This window comes from Neopelma chrysocephalum, unplaced genomic scaffold (genome assembly GCF_003984885.1).
Source record: "Neopelma chrysocephalum unplaced genomic scaffold, ASM398488v2 Primary Assembly neopelma1_135, whole genome shotgun sequence".
NCBI lineage: Eukaryota > Metazoa > Chordata > Aves > Passeriformes > Pipridae > Neopelma > Neopelma chrysocephalum.
Window position 1 is genome coordinate 2249991 of NW_020897797.1, and position 20303 is coordinate 2270293.

A 20303-nucleotide genomic window follows, 5' to 3' on the forward strand; every position below is an offset into this window, starting at 1 on the left:
CCCACAGCTCTCACCTCCTGTGTGGTGACACCACTGTGACCTCCCCTTGCTGCTCAGAGGCAGCGATTTTCTGTCAGAGGATACCAGGACAATCACATGATGGAAAGGCTGGAATCAGGAGCTCTCCAGGGTGCACTGCCTTGATAGGATTTTAAGAACACATCTGTAAGACGGGCCCCTCAGAGGGAAGCTGCATAACATGTCCCAGGAATGGAGAGCCTGTTCTGCCAAGGAGCTACAAGCTGCTGCCCTTTACTGGAGAGCACCTGTCCCCTGTGTGAGCACAGGTCTGGTCCCAGCCAGGGAGGTCTCTCAGTGTAACTTAGGGAGAGAAGTGTCACTGCTTTATATGGTCAGTGCAGCTGTCTGGTTTATATTTTTCCCCAGCTTTGCTGTTCATCAGATGTGTTTTGGGTCTGTAATAATCTCACCTGGGCAAATGAACTTCAGGCTTGAAACCTGGCCTGACAGGTAGAGGTGTTTTGGGCTGGAAACCCCAAGAAACACCACGCCCAGTGCAGTGGAGCTCTTCTGCCTTCCAGTGGTCTGTCAGCTCATGGGCATTCAGTAACCTGATGATCATGTCTCCTTGCTGGCTTTGTCCCCAGTGTGACCACACTGGCTCTGGCAGAGAGCCAATACGTGTCTCTTGCCTGGGCCCTCAGCCTGAACATGTTTTGTAATATATCTTAAACGTGATGTTTTCTGAAGGAAGGAGAGCTCAGGAGCAGTTGCCTTTCCCTACCCAGTGCCACTGGAAGGCAGCCTGGCTTCCCCCACCAACTGCAGACTCCAGAGCTGCTCCAGTGCTGAGAGCTCTGCTGCCTGCTTACTTTCTTCTCTCTCACCTGGGAGGCTTCACTGCCTGCGTGGGTTCTGCCTTGACTAGATCTGCTCATACAGCCTTTGGGGCTCTTTTTGCAAGGATGCAGAGGGTGATCTGGGACTGCAGAGGGGCACAGAACAGTGTCTGAGGCAGCTGCTGCCTCTGTTGCTTTGGTGGAAGCAGCCACTGCTCTGACATTTGCTGACAGAGGGTGCAAAGCTCCAGCAGTGTCAGAGGTACGTGGCTATACAGGTACCACACAAACGATTCAGTTCTGTGTGGGTAACGCTTGATGTGTTGTCTTAAAGCTCTGGTGACGTGCCGGCCAGATGAATTCCAGTGTGGGGACGGGACCTGTATCCACGGAGCGAAGCAGTGTGACAAGGTGCACGACTGTCCTGACAACAGCGACGAGGCCGGCTGTGTCCAAGGTGGGTGCCCACGGCTCTGCACTCCTCATGGTCCATGGTCCAGGCCCGCCAGGGCTGCGTGGCCATGGAAAGAGAAGAGGCCTGTGCTGCTCTCTGGGCTGTGGCAGGCTGCTTCCTGTAGAGTTCTAAGCGGTTCTGGCAGTGGGGTTGCTTGGGAGAGATGACTGTGCTGACCAGGCAGACTGCGTGGCTTGAAAAGTTCTTTGCATGATGCTCAGGCTCAATGTTCATTTACTTAATCCCATCCCATTTCTGCTAATGACCCCCTCTTGAGCTTTGTGTCAGCCTGTTTGTTGTCATGGGCCTCGTCTAACTTAGTTGCTTTCCTCTCTTGCCCAACCTGACAGAGTCAGCATGTGAAAGTCCCAGCAAGTTTCAGTGTAAGAGTGGAGAGTGCATTGACGGAGGCAAAGTGTGCGATTCACATAGAGACTGCAGGGACTGGTCTGACGAGCCTCTGAAAGAATGTGGTACAGTACTTGCCTTCTACGTGTTGCTCCTGTTGTAACTGCTTCCCCTCTTCTCCATCTGGTGCTCACAGCTTTGAGTGTAACCACATGTAGCTGCTAATGCTATTTCTCACTCTGCTCCTCTTTCCTTGCCTTTATTCTTTCATCACCCTTCATGTGAATATAATTAGTAGCCTAGTCTGATCATCTGTAAGTTTGAACTGTGCCCTTCTCCACTCAGTTTTTATTCTTGGAGGGATGTATGAACTGAGCACGGGACTACGAACCAGGAATTCCCCCTTTCCCCAAATACTAGTGTCCCCCACAGCACAGACCAGTTTATTTAGACTCATTGCCCAAATTGTCTTTGAATTGTAAGATGATGATAACACCATAAAAACATAGCATTGGGAACATGCTTTGAAGGTGAAAACACGCAGGGTGGCAGCAATCACTGAGAGGTGCCTTCAGCCATTTCTGGGTTGTACATGTTGTTGCTGCTCCCCTCAGCAATGACAGCTGGTTGCTCTCTGCAATGTCCTGCCAGCCCTGGACTGGGGCTGCCCTGGGGCTGTCGGAGCCAGGGGACAGCGAGCCCAAGCCACAGGGCTGTGCCCCTCTCCAGAGGGCAGCCCCTCTCTCCCTTTCTAACCAGGCATTGTTGGCACTCAAACACATTTGTTTTTTTACCCAGTGCAGAGATATCTCCGACAGGCATCCCTTTCCATGACATCATGGAGCTCAGCGCCTGCCACCTAAATAACTCAGGAAGAAGTGTCAGTCTCTCCCTTGTCCCTTGTATCAGAGAAGGAAGTGTGTGTGCATGCCCAGTGAGGATGCTCTTACCTCCTGCTTTCAGTGTGCCCTTGCTTTCTTCCACACTAACCCACATCTCCCCGTTTCTCTGAGTGGGTGTTGCACCTTGTCTGTCTGTGGAGGTCTCCCAGCACAGCTGGCAGCCCAGCTTGTCTGAGGAGACTGGGAGTGGCACAGCTGGGCTTGGTGCTCATGGCTGCCTTGGTGCAGTCCCAGACTGGCTATGAGCTGTTGAGTCAGGAAGCAGAAAGCCCCCAAAGGAACGTGTTCCCTGAAGAGAGCAGAGTGGTGTGGGTTGCTGAGAATGTAACACCCGCACACAGCTGATCCACACAGAAGGCAGGAGGTGCAGGACACGCTCTCCACCTCAGTGTGTCTGTCTGGCTGTGCTGGACTCTGCAGGGCCCTCCAAGGTGCCCCCAAAAAGCACTGCAGGAGACAGGACAGCACTTATCTTAGGCAGGTAGGGAATGTACTGCTGGAGTTTGGGTCAAGGGCAGCAGCTGCCCAGCAGAAAGAGAACAGGCTCTGCCTGGCTCCTCCTCAGCTCCTCTTGAGAAGTGCAGCACTTGATTTAGAACCTCTAAATCCACTTCACAAAGCACCTCTGAAACCACAGGAATCATCTGAGGGAGGGTTTGCTTGTTAGCCAAAACAGCCTCTGTAGTATCTTGCAGAGAGCAGTTGAGCATGTTTATGACCCAATCTGTTAAAGGCCTGTGCCAGTGTAGGGATAGGTGGTTTCTGACATAAATGTCACTGAACAGTGACAACGCACAGTGTGGCTGTGGACACCTTCTCGGAGCCTACTGAATTGCTCTGTTAATTATGTATTGATATCTATATGTGTGTGCCCGATAGGAAGGTGGAAGAATCCCAGAGCTGAGATGGGCTTCCTTCTGACATAGTATTTTCCTAATCTTACTGACTTAATTGGCTTGTGGTTGTTTCCCTTTTGTTCCAAGAGCAGCGGTTTAATGGCTCTGCTGTGCTGCTCACCTGCAGTGTGCAAGGAAGCAAGAAGTAAAAGATAAATGAAAAATTTGCCTTTAAATTGCATTATAGATGGGAGCAAATCAGTTTGGCTTGTTCTAGTGAGCTCACTATCCCTGAAATCCCACAGCTCCTGTTCAGCAGTCTTCCATAGGGACAGGACTTTCTCTTCACCTTGTGTAGGTCAACTACAACAAGAAGAAATGTTATTTCTGACAGAAAACCAGCTTTCCCCAACCTCTCATTCGGTTCTATTTACAAGGATCCATTTAGCTTGTTTTTCATTTGAGCACTTGAAAGCAGGATCAGAGAGGTGGCCTTGGATTAGACAGGGCCCCAGGAGAGGATGGGGGCTGTTGTTTCATAAATTGCACACTTGGGCTGCCAGCAGAGCCTGTTGTGTGGGACGGGTTTGTGGGAGGATGGTATCTCGGTGCTAATGGCGTATCTCTGACAGACTGTACTTGGTGTTTTCTGGAATTGCTCACATAGATCATTCCTGGGAGCTAGAAGGGGAAATAGTACAGTATTTCAAAATAGCTGGCCCCTGGGAGATGAGAGTCCCCCAGCATGAATTATTAAAGCTCAGAGAGACTGTTCAGAAAAGTCAACATGAACTAGCACATGGGAAAGGAGGAGTATCCTGGAGAGAGCCCTTAGGTCCCCTGGAAGTTTCTCACATGTGGCAGAACATGCTCAAAGCAGCAGCTCTCTGATGGGATGAGATGCAAACTCACATATGCTGTATCCCCAGGGCTCCCTGTTCATTCAGCCACTAGCTTTGAGTCCATAGGATCCCACAGCTCTGGTTTGGAATAATAAAGAGCAAGAAAGTGATGCAGTGGAGGCTTCCTATCTGTGAAGTCACTCAAGTGCTCTGCGGGACCAGCTCCTGGCTACCAGAACTGGTAGATGTGGGAAAATTTCTGAGGACATCTCGTAATTTTATTCACTCTCACAGCTCAGAGCCCTCGTTTGTCACAGATAATCTGTGCATCCCTTGCAGGTACTAACGAATGCTCCATGAACAACGGTGGCTGCTCACACATATGCAAGGACTTGAAGATCGGCTACGAGTGCGAGTGCCCGCCCGGGTACAAGCTCCTGGATAAGAAAACGTGTGGAGGTAATTTACATGCAAACAGCAGTCCCTTGTGTTTCACCATAGAGAGACGTGATTATATTCACTTGAGCACTGCTCCATCACAGATGGTTTGATTTCAAGTTATTGATGGGTTTCAAACACTCCTTTCAGACATAGATGAATGTGAGAATCCAGACGCTTGTAGCCAGATCTGCATTAATTACAAGGGAGACTACAAATGTGAGTGCTACCAAGGATACGAGATGGACACCCTGTCCAAGAACTGCAAAGCTGTAGGTAAGACAACGCCACAGGCACTTCAACTCTGCTTGCTCAACAACACAGCTCCAATAAGAAAACACGCTCGCAGGGCTGAGGGGAACAGAAACAAAAGGAAACAAGCAAAGCAAGCAAAACCACCTCGTTCTGAGCAGCACAGAACTGCTGCAGCGATGGCAGATGCGTCTCTAGGCAAGAACTACTGATCGTGCAGATCAGAATATTTTAACAGTGTACAGAGCAAGATTGCAGTCACTGCTTGGCTGTTTGAAGCTGAAACCAGAAAAGAAAGTCTCTTGACAGGTGTTATTGAAAACAGTGCAGCAAAAACATTTAGTGGTAGTGGAAAGACAGAAAACATCCCAGTCACACAGCAGGGTAGCTTAGACACCCCTCCACCCTCCCAGCTGTAAGTCACCAAAATCTGGCCCTTGATTTTGTATCTAAAATGTGTAATTGAAAGTGAGGACACTCCCCTGAGTTTTGCAAGAGCCAGCAACCAGAGAGGTGCCGCTGCCCTCTGTGCCCAGTGCGACAGCCCTGCCTCTGGCAGCCGTTTGCTTCCCTAAAGCTTCCATAGAAAGCAGCACTATCACTGACTGACAGTTCCATTGTTGTTTGTGAAAAGAAAGCTGAACCCAGCCCTCGGGACAGCTGCTAAAGTGACAATGTGCTGATTTCCTGTGGTAGGCAAGAGCCCGTACCTGATCTTCACCAACCGCCACGAGGTCCGTAAGATAGACCTGGTGAAAAGGGACTATTCCCGCATCATTCCCATGCTGAAGAACGTCGTGGCGCTGGACGTGGAAGTGTCAACAAACAGGATATACTGGTGTGATTTGTTCTACCGAAAAATCTACAGGTAAGGGCAAGAGAGGATGTGTGTGTTGGTCCCTTCCCAAAGCTGCAGTTCAGTCTGTACCCCTGAAATCTGTAGAGAACAATGCAGGGAACGGCAAACTCAAGGGCTTTCCTGTCCTTACAGGATTACCTGTTGTGGCTCAGACTTTGTAAGATTTTTAAGGAATTGATAAAGAGATCAGGGGCTTGTGCAGTTATCTGGTTTGATAATACAGGGTGACTTTTTGTCAATGCAAAATCCTGCTGCACTTGTGCAGTTAAACACAGACTCTTGTTTCCTGAATATGACACTGCAAAGCAGGGCTGAGGCTGGGAGCCTGTTGTACGGGAAGACACAAAGGACCTGGCATCTGGAAGCACAAAGGGGGCAAATGGTGGGAGCAAGGAGGCAGCACCATGGACACAAGCTGCTGCCCACTGTAGCCTCTGGTAGCCTGAATTTAAATTCACAGCATTTGACCACAGTACACATTCTGTAATTCTCATTCTGACTCCTCCTTCAGCTGCTTTTGTGGCATCCATCACAGTATTCTGTGCTGGGGCTTGTGAGTGTGCCTAAGTCAAAAATGCACTTCATTGGTGTGCTGAAAATCCCCCTGGTGTGTTCTGATTTGCACAGCCATTGCACCCTGCTGCAGTGATTTGTTCTGGGTTTTAGCTAATGATCAGGCACAGGCTGATTGGTGTCAGTGTGCGGGAGGCAGGCTGGGGTTCCTGCAGGCTGTGGCAGCTCCCATGCCACTGGCAGGGAAATTTTTCCAGGCTGTGCTGAGTATGGAGCACTTGTGTAGCTGGGCAGATATCCTGAGGGGCCTGTGGGGCTCTGAAAGTGGGGAGGCTTCCAGAAGAAAGCTGTCTGCTCTCACTGGGTCTGACTGTTGTCCCAACTTTTTGCAAAGCAAGCTGTGCAATTATAACTTCTTAAAAATCAGCATCCTGTTTAAGGTATTCCTGCTGTCACTAATATCAAGCATTTCTAAACTTTCTACTGTTCTACAAGGTTTTTAAGATTACAGAGTTATTCTGAGAGGCAGACTAAGCTTTTACAAACACTGATGCAAACTCAGAATAATTCAATTTCAGTTCACTCATCACAATTGATACTGAGAGCAGAATCAGCCTTTGTGTTTGTAGGAGCAACATTGAGTTATTCATGAAACATCCATGTGGAGTCTGCTGCCTTTCATTAGTGTTTTGAAAGATTTTGAGGCTGCCACTAATATTTTGTGAACATTTTCTTTGTATCTAATGAAATCACTTGCCAAATTAATACAGCTTCATGAATTCCTTTGATGAATCATAATTAGCTACACAGGTCCTAATTCTGCAGTACATTTAAGCACATTTATTGCATGGTGAGTGCAACTGTATTCAGCAGAGCTCAGGGGGTTATATTTCTAGTGTCCATAAATCCCATGAATCAGAAGTTAACATGCCCGAAGTCAATGTTTTCGTGAACGGTGCAGTTATAGCAGGACACAGGCAGAAAAATGCAATGACAGTTCCCTGCTATGGAAATGATGGCATACAGGCACAGGGAAATAAGCAGCAGCTGTGGGAGAAAGTGGAAGTTTGTAGCCAGAAGGGTTCCTGTGTCAGCTGTGCTGCCACGTGAGGCCCAAGCGCAGGCACCTGAGCTGTGCCAGCCCCGTGACCCTCCCGTCCTTGCAGTGCCTACATAGACAAAGCGAGCGACACGGCCGAGCAGGTGATCCTGATCGACAGCCAGCTGAACTCCCCCGAGGGACTGGCCATTGACTGGGTCCATAAAAACATCTACTGGACCGATTCCGGAAACAAGACCATCTCAGTGGCCACCGCAGATGGAAGCAGGAGGAGGACACTTTTCAACACTGACCTCAGTGAGCCAAGGGCCATTGCTGTTGATCCCACACAGAGGTAGGTGTAATCACCACAAACACCCCTTTGCCAACAGACACATTCCAGTTGTCTTTCTGCCTCTCTGACAAACCTGGGGGTGGTTCTCATCTCATTAAGACTTCAGGTGCCCTTTAAGGTACATCAATGGGACTGCTGAGATGGTTCAACTCACTCTTGGCAAGGCCTTGCTGTTAAAGAAAGTTCTGAAATTCATGGCCAGCTCATGTGTTTGATGGGCCTGAGCTGGTCTGGGCACATCAGTTGTGCTGAAAAATGAAGTCTGACCTGCGTTTGGGCTGCTTGGATGAGGGAACACCACGTACCTAACACGCACATCAGGAGATAGTTTGCAGGGCTTAGTTTAAGGTGAGATTTTGCATTCTGGTGCAAGTTTTGTGGTGAGATACCCAGTGGGAGAACAGCATGTGGCTCCACCAGGTGCACATCAGATTTAACTGAAGCGGCCAAAGGCTTTGCTATAATAAGGAGAGAACAGGGCACCTCCTACTGCAAACTGCAGCACAGCTTTCCTAACTAGAGTCCAATTAACTGTTTTCTTACATCTCGTCTCTCAGGTTCATGTACTGGTCTGACTGGGGAGACAAAGCCAAGATTGAGAAAGCTGGTCTGAATGGTGTGGGGAGACAGGTGCTGGTGATGGACAACATCGAGTGGCCAAACGGCATCACCCTTGGTAAGTGCCCAGTTAGAGCTGCAGCACCCACTGTGCCTGAAGGAAACTGGTTTTATTGCTAAATAGGAAAACAAAATTGTACATGTGCAAAGGCACCTGCACACACACAAATCCTTAAATACTGTCACTACTGCAGGAGTGGAAAGGAGGTTTCATGGAGCAGCAGGAAACATCCTGCTCTGGAGTTAGAGCCGTGTGTTTAACACCCGTGCAGGTGTGAGGTTCTCTGCTTGGTTTTATATTTGAAAATTCTGGCCATGACAAGGATGTAGGAGAAAATGCTGCTGCCATTGCATAGTACTGAAGTGCTACTGCTGTGAACAAATAATGTTATCATTTAGTAATTAAGAAATTAATTAATGACTTGTTTAATTACATAACTTGTTTTGTGTTGGCTCTCATCCACTTGCATTCTGTTCAGTGAATCTCATCCAAAATGAGTGAATTTGCTCCAGAAAGAGAAATGCAGTGCTTAGCATTCCAAATAACATTGGATCCTTCCCTCTCACTCTTACCTGCACCCTCCCCAAAACCTGGCTGGTTGTGGCAGGAGTGTCCCCACCAGCAGCATTCCCCAGCCAGAAACAAGGGTTTCTGGACCCAGGGTGGTTCTTCATGGAAAACACAGGGAATCTTGAAGCTCCTTCAGAGGCATTTCCCTGGAATCATGGTAGTTGTTCTCCAGCAAGAGGCCAAGGCCTGAACAGCCTTGGGAGGGATGGAGCTTCTCTCTCAGGCACTGAGGGAGTGACTCTGGGAAGCCCAAAGTGCTGCTGCCCTGCTGCTCCTGGTAACAAAAGAACCTCATTGTACAAGGCTGTCAGTCAGGCATTCCCCACACACACACACAGCAGAATGTTCCTCCTTTTTAATCTTATTTATAGGGTCTTATCCCAGCATATCTGGGCACTGGTTCAAAATCAGAACTAGTGTTAAAAAAAAAAAGAGGCCCAATAATAAAGAGATTAGTCATGCTGCCAGCAGGAAAAACATGCTGGGCAAGAGAAAAAGAGTTGCAAGAGCTGTGTGTAATTTTGCTTCATTGTGTTTTACTTTTCAGATTTGCTGAATCAGCGTCTCTACTGGGTAGACTCCAAATTGCATTCTCTGTCCTGCATTGATTTCAATGGCAGCAACAGAAAAGTTCTGATCTCATCTGTGGATGATCTGAGCCATCCTTTTGGCTTGGCAGTGTTTGAGGTAAGACTCAACAACGGATGCAGAACAGCCTGGGGACTGGGAGAGGTCTCAGAGCTGTTCTTGATTAAAGCTCTGCCTCTTGCGCAGCACAGAAAGCTCACGAGGGCGGTCGCTGCTATAGAAACCAATTTATCTGGTGTGGGTTCAGCAGGGAAAACTGGGTTTTAAAGTCCTTAATCATGGGCAATGTGTTGTCTCATGCTTTTACCTAATGCAACACTAGTGCATTAAATGACCAGGGGAACCAAGGCTTCAGCTTTGGCACTCTCTGTAGGTAAGCTATAGCAGAGAAAGGTGTCTGCTTGGCTTTTGACTCAGCAAAACCCTCTTCCTTAAATCCCTTGTTCTTCCCATGTGCTGTGTGTGAAATCTGGGCATCTAACTCTGGGTTTCCCAGAGTTTCCCCAAGGTTTCCCCAAGGCATTGCTGCTCTTCAGTGTTATCCCATCAGCAGTGTTTGGAAGGATCTCTTGGGTTATTTGCCCTCTTTACACCCTTCCTGGTCTGAATGGCTGGGTAGAGTAACAGACAACCCTTTTGCTTTTGCTAAGTTTTCCTTGTTCTCCAGCAGTGTGTCTTTCCTTATGGAAATACAACTGTTTTTTAGCAGGCAGCAGCACACACAGCCAACTCAGTAACCAAATACAGTTTGAGAACTGCAGTTTCTGGCTACCTCCTGGACCAGTAATTTTGCATCTTCAATCGTAGTATGCCAAGATAGTAATAAAATAGAGAAATAGACACTCAGCTTCCAGCTGTGTTCCAGGCACTGGCCTCTTCATAGATACCTGTTTAATGCAGGTCTTTTCTTTGGAAAGGAGAAAAAAAATCAGCAGAGATAACAGATGTTTCTAGTATGGAGTATGGCCCTTTGCAACTCGTCTGTACCCAACCAAATTTCTGCTCCCTCCCCTCAGCCTCAGAGCTCCTCAAAATTACTGAGCACTTCATAAACACAGGAGTGCTGGGCTTTGAGCACTGTCCAAGAATAAAAAGAAAAAAGCTGCAGGTAGCAGTAGCATGAACCAAAGGTGCCCCAAGGTAGGAGCATGGTGCACTGACTCTGTGCCTGCTGGAGTTTAATCCAGCTCGAGATGGATTTGAGCAGGCCAGGTCAGGAATCCTGTGCATTCCCTGCAGGACAGAGTGTTCTGGACTGACCTGGAGAACGAAGCAATCTTCAGTGCAAACAGGCTCAATGGCTTGGACATCTCCATTTTGGCAGAGAACCTCAACAACCCTCATGACATCGTGGTATTCCATGAATTAAAGCAGCCCAAAGGTAAGATGTGTCCTCGGGGTGTCATGGCCCTGAATCATGTTTATTTGAGCTGGCAAATGAAATGCTTCCTGATGGTTCTTGATGAGAGAGAAAGCATAGGTAATAATGGGAAATCAATGCTTAATGTTTGAAGTTCCTGCATAATTAATTCAGCAGCAGCACTTATTGAAAAGTCTGCAATTTGTTAATAGCTATTTAATTAGCATCTTTGATAACAGTGAGTTACTCTTGTCACTGTGATGCTTCCCATTCATTATGTATTTGGGCAGTTTTTATAGTGCTGTGTAAGGTTCCACTCCACTGTACAAACTGTAAAGGTGCTTAAGCAGCCCAATTAATTGATGTAGGAAGTGGAAGAAGGTCTTTTTAGAGGGCAAGAAATAAATAATTAGAAAAATAACTTGTCTTTTCTTCCATCCTTGAACAGCTCCAGACTCCTGTGAGCTCAGCCCCCAGCCAAACGGAGGCTGTGACTACTTGTGTCTCCCTGCACCTCAGATCTCTCCCCACTCTCCCAAGTACACCTGTGCCTGTCCTGACAACATGTGGCTGGGTCCTGACATGAAGAAATGCTACAAAGGTAAATACAATCACATCTCCTTCGCTATTCCTGGGAAATGGAATTGGAATTTGGTTTCTGCTTCTAGTCATTAAACAAAACAGTCCTTCTCAGATTTATTTGTGATTTGCTTTGTGTACTTGCTTTAACCAAACTTCATTGTTGCTTTGGATTTTCAGATCTTCCAACAACTTCAGCTCCTGTTCTGGTTTCTACAACCACAGCACCCCATTCTGCCAGTACCACGACCATCACAGCTATACCTGGCAGTGCCAGGAACACCACTGAGAACATCCCCAAAGCTGTACCAGAGGCTACAATTACCACCCCAAGTCTTCATTTACCTTCCACCACATCCATCCTGATAGATTCCGAGATGACCACTGGAAACAGCAATTTATCCCAGCACTGTAAGAGAAGGAGATTCCTCTTTCCCTTTTCCATATACACCATATCACACCACCCCATGCACTGGTGGGAGACCTGACCTCACATGCGAGTTCCAGTTGGATCAGGTGCAGACATGCCCTGGTGCACAGCAGGACACACCAAGTGCTCTTTCTGCAGACACCTGGGTTACAAGGGCTGATGTGATTCCAGCCACTAAGGAGGTTAAGGAACTTACATCAGGTTTCCATCACATGAAACGGCCCTAAGAGTTCACACTAGTCCTTGCCTTGTGCACAACACTGTTTCATCCCAGCACCAGTGCTGTTTGCAGTGCTGCAGACAGTAGAATGGATGATTCTGGAGGCACTTCACCTATTTGAGTTGTTTAATTATTAATGTGATCCAGCACAGGCTGTGGGTGAAAAATGCCCCGTGTGCAGCTTTAGCACTGCTGGACATGTGGAACCACTGCAGCCCAAGACAAGCTGCCTCTGGTTTGTGTGGCTGTGCTTGGCATGTTAATGTGGCCTCTGCATGACACAGGTTTGAAGGTTTGCATTATTTATCAGAAAAGCATCCCAGTGGAGAGCACTAACAGGCTCTCCTCCAGCTCACCCTCCATAATGAGCGAGCAATGCAACACCAGCCTACATCTCGGAGAACAGGTAATCCCTCCAGATCCTGCTGCCAAGGCAAACTGGACAGGCTGAATTGCTTCTCAAAAATCCATAAAATTCTAGTCAGAGAGAAGACTTTGCTCTGCAGAACCTCAAACAGACCCACATTGCTTTACAAACAGTAAAATACTTCTTTGCCCCAAATGTTTCACTGTTTCCATTGCATCTGGGAAGCAGCAATAACCATCCCTGTCTGTAGAACAGCATTGCAGCGTGGGGAAAGCACAGCCCAATGTCTAAAATGCATTCAGTTAAGTTCTCTTTGTGCAAGTTTCTTTCAAATGTAATAATTATCTTTTTAATAAGGCATGGAAACAAGGTGCTTTTATTGTCCACGCTGGAAGCAGTGTGCCACAGGGAAGTATTGAAGAGGATAAATTACCTTTTAAGTTCCATGAATTGGAAAAGCTACAGTTAGTTTCTCCTCTCTCAGTTCCTGATGTTTTAGCAAAAGTAAATTTTCTATGCTGATGCCCTACATAAGAGCTCAGAACAAACATTTTAACGTATACAGCTCTAAAGGTATATTTATTTTTTTAAGTATTTTTCTGTAATAGTTTTTTCTCTTCTAAGTACAGTATTGAGTTTTGGGGCCATTCCTGCATGCTGGGGCAGGCTGCAGCAATGAGGGATGGATGTGTAGACTGACTCCTTAGCTGTAAATAATAAAAGAAGGAAAAAATTAAACAGAGAAGCTGTGCAGATGGCTTTGAACGACACTCTTTTTCTGACAGCTCAATAAATCATTAATTTTCTGTTCTGCTGTGGATTTTTAAGAGCACTATTCACCATCCCCTGATCCGTACATGGTATTTCCATTACACATCATGTTTTTAAAACTGGCCTCATTTTTTGTGCTTGAAAATTAGAGACACAAGCTGTGACAATTTTATTGTGAAACTTTTGGTAAACTCTGTGACAACAAAAGCTTTCTGATGGGTAGGACAACATGGGCACTAAGATAAAACATTCTTTAAAACCAGCAAATGAGTTAAATGATCAGAACAACTTCTGTAATTCCAGATGCAAATGATGACGAAGGCTTCGGTTCAACTGTGACAGCAGCTGTGATTGGAATTGTCATTCCTGTGGGTAAGCTGGATGGATTTAACTTTTGAGGATCACATTCAAGTGCCAGTTTTCAGGACTGGGGTGGGAAAGAGTACAGGAACTTCTGAAATGGGGATAAGTAGCCCAGCTTTGAGAAAATTCTACAAGGATGGCTCCCAACATGGGAACATCCCAGCAGATCCGTGCCTGGCTAACGGCCCCATCTCTCCTCTCTCCTCAGTGGTCATTGGCCTGCTGTGCATGGGGGGATACCTCATCTGGAGAAACTGGAAACGGAAGAACACTAAAAGCATGAATTTTGATAATCCAGTCTATAGGAAGACAACAGAAGAGGAGGATGAAGACGAGATCCACATTGGGCGGACAGCCCAAATCGGACACGTGTACCCAGCAGTGAGTGTCTGAGGGACAAGGGGAATTTTGTTGAGAGTTTGGATACAGAATTGCAATTATTGTAGGTTATTTGCCATATAATAACAAAACCAGAACTTCTTTAATATCATTAATCAGTTAGAAGCCTAAACTTCCAGGCAGCTCATGCAGTTGTCTTAGAATACAGTGCTCTGTATAAGATACTCTGCTCAAATGAAGAATAATTGTCCTAATCAAGGTACTAAGCTGACAAGTGCAAAGATACCTCAGTGTGGGACAGTTGATTACTTATCCTCTACTGGATTGTTATATCTGTGCTTAGACTGCTACCAAGTGTCTAAACTATCTTAAGGATAAATTGAGTTTCTCTGCAAACCAGGGAGACTGTTTTCTCTACACTAACAGCGTAAAAAAGAGTCTCATTCCTCACAAGGAGGAGTGCACGAGTTCTGTAAGAAGGAAAAGGAGGCTCCCTCCCAGTGGCAGCCCGGGGGAGATGAGCACTGGCAGGTATAACTGCACTGTGCTGTGTTCACAAGAGAGCAGAAAGATCCACAAGTACTGAGTGAAGGCAGTACAGCTCCCATAGGCAGGCAGGTGTGTAGGTAATGCCCTGTATCATCTAAAGGTTCTGCACCAGATCACACTAGAGAAGGTGTCATCTCTTACAGGGAACCTGATCCCATACACAGGGCAGTAAACTTTCCAACACCTCGTTAGTAACACTGGGGCAAGTGCCCCCATTTGGGGAGAAAAAAATCACTCCCTAAAATAGCTTTGTCACGGATACACTTGGGACAACAACGAGAAATTCAACGAGAAATACAAGTTAGCAACAGTATCACCATTCCCAGACTTTCTCAAGTGTGTTTCTTCTCCTCCCCAGCGTGTAGCACTGAGCTTAGAAGATGACGGGTTGCCATGAGGATGAAGTTGCTGCTCCAAAACCACACCGAACAAACCTGCTTTGGATCACAGAACCTGCTTCTTCTTTTTGATCATTATTTATGTTGCAGAAGGGTAACCACAAAGTTATAATGAACTGCAAACATCCAAAGGATGTGAGAGTTTTGTATGTATAATCTTTTATACACATTTTAACTTGTTGCACTACCCATTTGTGATAGTGAATAAGCGACAGCTGAGCTACTAACTCAATGTACATAACCAGCCAGGCTGAAGGCTCAGTAGCTATTGCTTTATTTTAAGACTATATTTATAGATATTTTGTAAATATGTTGAATATGCTTTGTGGCTATCCATCAACATAAGTAAAATAAATTCTGTACAGGCAGTTTAGAAATATTTATTAACAAAATCTGGATTATAAGATCTGTTCTGTAAATATAGTAGAGGGGTGAGAGTATTTATTTTTTTGTATGTTTGGCTTGCTGTGCATAGATTATCTGTGTATATATCTATCTGGACAAGATAGATATATAGGCATATAAATATATACATATATATAAGAATATATACATATATTTTAAAACTACTAGCCTACCTTTATGAAAATTAGGGATAATTGAATTTTTACAGGATGTTTGAGAAGTTTGCTTTGAAATCTAAAGACACTAAGTAAGAGCGAGCTGCAGGGTAAGACAGCTGACCAGTGAAGCACTCCATTAGAAACAGCTCCTGATTTCCATCCTGGCTATTAAGGGTTGCTTTTACATTTTCCAGTCTATCCATGAAGAATCCTCTGCAGTGCTTTTAACTGGAGAGCTATTTCCTACAGCATTCCAGTCAGGAGAAGCTCCTACAGCACCCAGGCTGTTTGTGTTGTATTGTTGCTTTTTAAACAACTGGGTACAAATCTGATTTAGGTTTTTTATTTGTTTGTAAATGTATATCTAAATGCTTTTCCACACTGGGAATCTTGCACCTCTCAAGAAAACCAAGATGTAGCCATATCCTTCCACACAGCTGAAGTGAGCACTCCCCTTGGATCATCAGGAAAAAACTCAACAAAATACCTAAAGTCCCTTCCTTCCCTCCTTGCCCTTGTCCCCTGCTCGTACTGGTTAAGAGTCCATCTCTAGGAGGTGCTGTGGGCAGAGGTGGAATTCTTTCAAGTGCAGCAATTACTGCCCATGGAACATCCTGCACATGGCAGGAATCCCGGACTGCAGAGCACTGGGCAAGAAGGCCAGAGCAGGTTAAAAACCCACAGCCTTCCCAGTATCTCTGGCTGGGTCATCCTGCACCTTGTAGAAAAAACACTTGTTTTTTCTTATCTCATTCCATAAGATTCCCAGGGAATTCTGTGGGAAGTGAATACATTTACTATCATTGCATAATGAACTGTACCAAATCCTAGAGAAATCTTCCTCATGTTTTTATGTCAGTCCAAGCTTTCGTATTCAAGTGAGTAGAAGAAACTCATCCTGAAGGAGTTTGAGGGTTTTTTTTTTCCTTTTTTAGAATAAATTCACAGTGTAATTTGAGCTGGAAGCTGATTCTTGACTAAGAACAGGAAGAAAGTGTCTAAAGCCCTTACAAACATAGTACATACTCTCAAAATGCTTCATGGCCTGCATAGACAATACAGAAGTAATCAAGCATCCTTCTATTCAAAATTTTAGATTTTAAGGCAGTGAAAAAATGAGTGAGGTATCCCATTATTGTTTTAAGGTATGAAGCTCTCTTTCTACAAATCCATGCACTGTGTGCATGAAGAAAAAAGATGAGCAAAGGCTGTATGTGATAACACTGTAACTAACAGAAGAATGTAAATATATTTGAAAGTTCTACAGTTTTGATACTTTTTTAAGAACATGTACACACAAACAAACCTGTACAAACCACGTGCAAAAGGCTGCAGGTTTTTTCAAACCCTTGTAAATGAACTCAAAGTGCAGTGCTGATTTCAACCTTTACAGATTTATAACTACTGAGAAGTCAAACACCAAATTTGTTTTTTAAGAAATTAATTATTTTAAATAATGGTTCAGATTGTTAGGGTGATATTTAACATTGTAATCATTTCTGATCTGTCTTGTCATACTGAAGTTCTGTTAGAGTAAGTTCTTGCTTGGTGCCTTTTGTGTTTCAGTTCTTACGTTGCAGACAAAAGGCCCAGGGAGGGGCGGGGGGGGCTCTGTGTAACACTTGCTGTACTGGAAACCAAATGAACACGTTTGTAAAACAGTGCACTGTTTCTAGAGAAAGATTAAATTTTTTTATCTGGGACTACTGAACTAATTACTTGATGGTGTCTAAAATGGGACCATATCATAGTTCGATCTGAGTTTTCCTTAACTGTGCAAAGCCAGAGTGGGACTTGAGAGCACTGCTGTGAAACAAGGATATTGTGCACAAGGAGGGACAACTGGAGGCATTTTCTGAAATGGATGGGTGGTTTGGGTATGACATTCACCGGTGCAGAGAAGCTTGAGCAGGCAGTCAAATAGCTCAAAAGACTTTTCCCCTTTCAGGGATTGCTGGATGTCCCCTTTGGTCCGTGTTTGTGGGACATCTACTGCATAACTTACAACTGAAGTTACCAGCCAGGGGAATAAAGGAGCCATAAATACCCAGATCCATTAACATGGACCTCCTGAAAACCAGGACAACCAAACTGTGCATCAAATGACCATTTTCTTCCTCTCCCAGGCAATTTGCAGGATGTTTGCAAAGCAGCATTATCAGGTAAAGATGAACTTGTGGCTTTTGCTATCACAGCAGCAGACACTGACACAAACCATCAGCTTCACAGCAGATCACCTCCCACCAGTGTCCCCAGAGGGAGCCCATCTCCCTCAGGGTGCTCAGCGTGGATGTGCCATCCCAGCAGCGGCAGCAGGACCAGAGGAAGCCAACAAGCACCAGTAGGGCTGAGCTCTCAGCTCTTACAGGAGGGTAGCAATGCTGACTTGTATCTGTACCTCTCCATCAGCAAGCACAATATGAATTAACATGCTTTAAAAAACAATACTCTTTTTCAAATTATTTGCAGCAATCAAATTTCCCTGTGTACCTCGGTGGGAGAACATTTGCTCACAGGATTAGCTGCTGCTGCCTGCCATGCTCTCCACACTATTAAGGCAACCACTGTAATCTTGTCAGTCATGATAAGGCAGAGCCTTAGCAGGGAGCTGCAGTTCTGACAGGGAGACAAGCAAATCTCCCTGATAGCTGGATAAGGCCCAGCCTGGTTCCATGGATGGTGTACACAGGATTACTGGAGACTGAACTGATCATTTTTTTTGTCTTCACATCAGTTCTGTTCTTCAGCCCTTGCCTGCAGGCCACCAAGTCAGGGGAAGAGTAGAGCTTATATCTGTGGTTCTTGGCCAGGTACAACTGAGGCCAAATAACAAAGACATTCCACATCACCCTATTCAGGATTTCATCTGCTGAGTCTGCCAATCAAGGAATTAATTAGTTCCAACTGTAGTAATTTATTTTCATGCATATATTCCCCCACTGGGGCTTAGCTAAAAGCACATACATTAATTTAATTAATTAGTGTTATGTGTAAAGGATGATGGAAAGCCTTATGGCCAAACATTCAAGAAAAATCCCTGGATCTATATATTTTACCTTAATAAGATTTAAGCAAAGATAACACCTTGAAATGATGCTTAGAAGATAAACAATACTTGGAAATAAATGTTTAGGTCTAAATTTTATTTACAGGAACTTTCTTACAAAAGCTAAGTTGACTTTTAGACTTCCTGTAATAATGAAAAATCAACATGAAATTACTGGAACTTTGCATTAATAGTAGCAATATCTGAAATAAAAAGCCTGACCTCATGAACTGACTTCTATTACTTTGATGCTCAAGGCATCAGCAGCAATAAAATTCATGAAGAAGTTTGTAATAAAAACTTTTTCAATCACATCAGCAGGTGAGGTGAACAGAAGCTGTTGCTGTAGAGAAAACTCATGGTGAACATGTAATTTTAATTTTGCATACAACCTTGATCTTCCCATCTTAAAACAGACCTAATGCAGCTGGAGGAGACACTGAGGAGGTCAAAGATAACTGAGGAAGATTTTGCATTTTTCAAAGCTGCAACTCAGAAAGACACAACTGAGAGGATGTACAGTAACTGTAAATAAAATCAGCAGTGGTGCAGAGAAAGCACTAAGATGTAATTACTTCTCTAAGTATGCATTATAGCTACTAGGAGACAGGAGATGGGGTAAATGGAATGAATCTGATCCAACATGAGAGAATCCTGATGATCAGATGAGTAATTTCTCTTAATTGCTTTTCCTTCCTTTTCAATCATCACCTTATTTACTACAGAACATGGAATTTCTTTTAGACAATACAATAACTGTAGCTTATCAGACATATTGTCCACATGAACAAAGCAGTTCGTGGACCTCACATGGTTCCATGCTGGAGCCACATCAGACCCAGATGAATTCATTAAGAAGCCATGACAGAAGCATCTGATGATGATGCATTTGTTTGTAGCTCATTACTCTGGACTTCCAGCCACACTGTGCCAGGAATTAGCTGCAGTTATGGTTTCCCATAGCAACAAGGTATATGGGACTAATTGCTCAGGAAAAAACAGCTGACTGGGAGCTGTACCTCCCACATGGAGCTAAGCCAGGTGTTCCCTAGGTATTCAGGAAAGTAAAACAAGGCTGCTCCATGTGCATCTGCAATACAGCTTGAACTTGGTCCACTTGTGTTCACAGCAGCAGCTCTTGTACCACACCCACACTGCTTCAGAGAGGCCTGATCACGCCAAGGAAGGATGGACTAAACCCACTAAACTTCCCCCCAGACTCCCCCGTTCTCATTCATTTAGAAAGAAATGAGCACAGGTAAATCTAGGTCTCTGCAATAGGGTGAGATAGGAGATTAACTTTCACAGGCACTTACAGTTTATAATAAAAATGTAACAAGTATACATGTCATCATGTCTTAATATTAACCATCGATCTTTTGAAGTACCAAGCACTGAACAGTATGTAAATGCAGGCTATACACACAGTAATAGGCACTCCAGATTTGTTAGGAAAGGGCACAACTCAGCAAACAAGCAATCCCATAAGAACACATTCTCCTAAATGCTTCACCCCAGCCCAAAGCAAACAAACAAATCCAGCCTGGATAGACTTCAACATTAAATGCTCAGTAAGCTATCACTCAGAATTTCTGGTTCCCCACTGTGCCTTCAAAGTAGAAAGCAAATGGTTTCATTTGGGATCTACTGCATGGGTGGGTTCAATTAATTGAAGGGGGGAAAAAGCTTCAACTGGCAGGAAAGATGAGGCGACAAAACCAAGATTGCAGTGGCTGGCAAATGAGAAAGCAAGAAATACATATCCAAAATAATCACGCACACAACAATATAAACTCTAATTTCATCAGAGTTTAGTAAGTCTTGTGCACAGAGCTGTGCTTACAAAGTCCCTGTCACTCAGTTCACTGTCCCTCCACAGACCAGCTCTGCACTGATTGTGCCT

The 20303-nt window shown here is 45.0% G+C and overlaps 1 protein-coding gene across 2 annotated transcripts in view; it reads left to right on the forward strand.

The window, feature by feature from the left end:
- The window catches only part of LRP8 (LDL receptor related protein 8), a 174225-nt gene extending 157126 nt beyond the window's left edge, over positions 1 to 17099 (forward strand). The window contains exons 6-19 of one of the 2 annotated variants that reach the window (XM_027698960.1): positions 1135 to 1257; positions 1605 to 1727; positions 4522 to 4641; positions 4771 to 4896; positions 5569 to 5740; positions 7411 to 7638; positions 8196 to 8314; positions 9375 to 9514; positions 10655 to 10796; positions 11224 to 11376; positions 11535 to 11765; positions 13446 to 13514; positions 13714 to 13886; positions 14752 to 17099. In XM_027698960.1, the coding sequence (XP_027554761.1) occupies positions 1135 to 1257; positions 1605 to 1727; positions 4522 to 4641; positions 4771 to 4896; positions 5569 to 5740; positions 7411 to 7638; positions 8196 to 8314; positions 9375 to 9514; positions 10655 to 10796; positions 11224 to 11376; positions 11535 to 11765; positions 13446 to 13514; positions 13714 to 13886; positions 14752 to 14790 (1958 nt within the window). In that variant the 3' untranslated portion in view covers positions 14791 to 17099. The remainder of the gene's footprint in view (positions 1 to 1134; positions 1258 to 1604; positions 1728 to 4521; positions 4642 to 4770; positions 4897 to 5568; positions 5741 to 7410; positions 7639 to 8195; positions 8315 to 9374; positions 9515 to 10654; positions 10797 to 11223; positions 11377 to 11534; positions 11766 to 13445; positions 13515 to 13713; positions 13887 to 14751) is intronic. The other variant, XM_027698961.1, reaches the window with a different exon arrangement.
- Positions 17100 to 20303: the final 3204 nt, after the last annotated feature.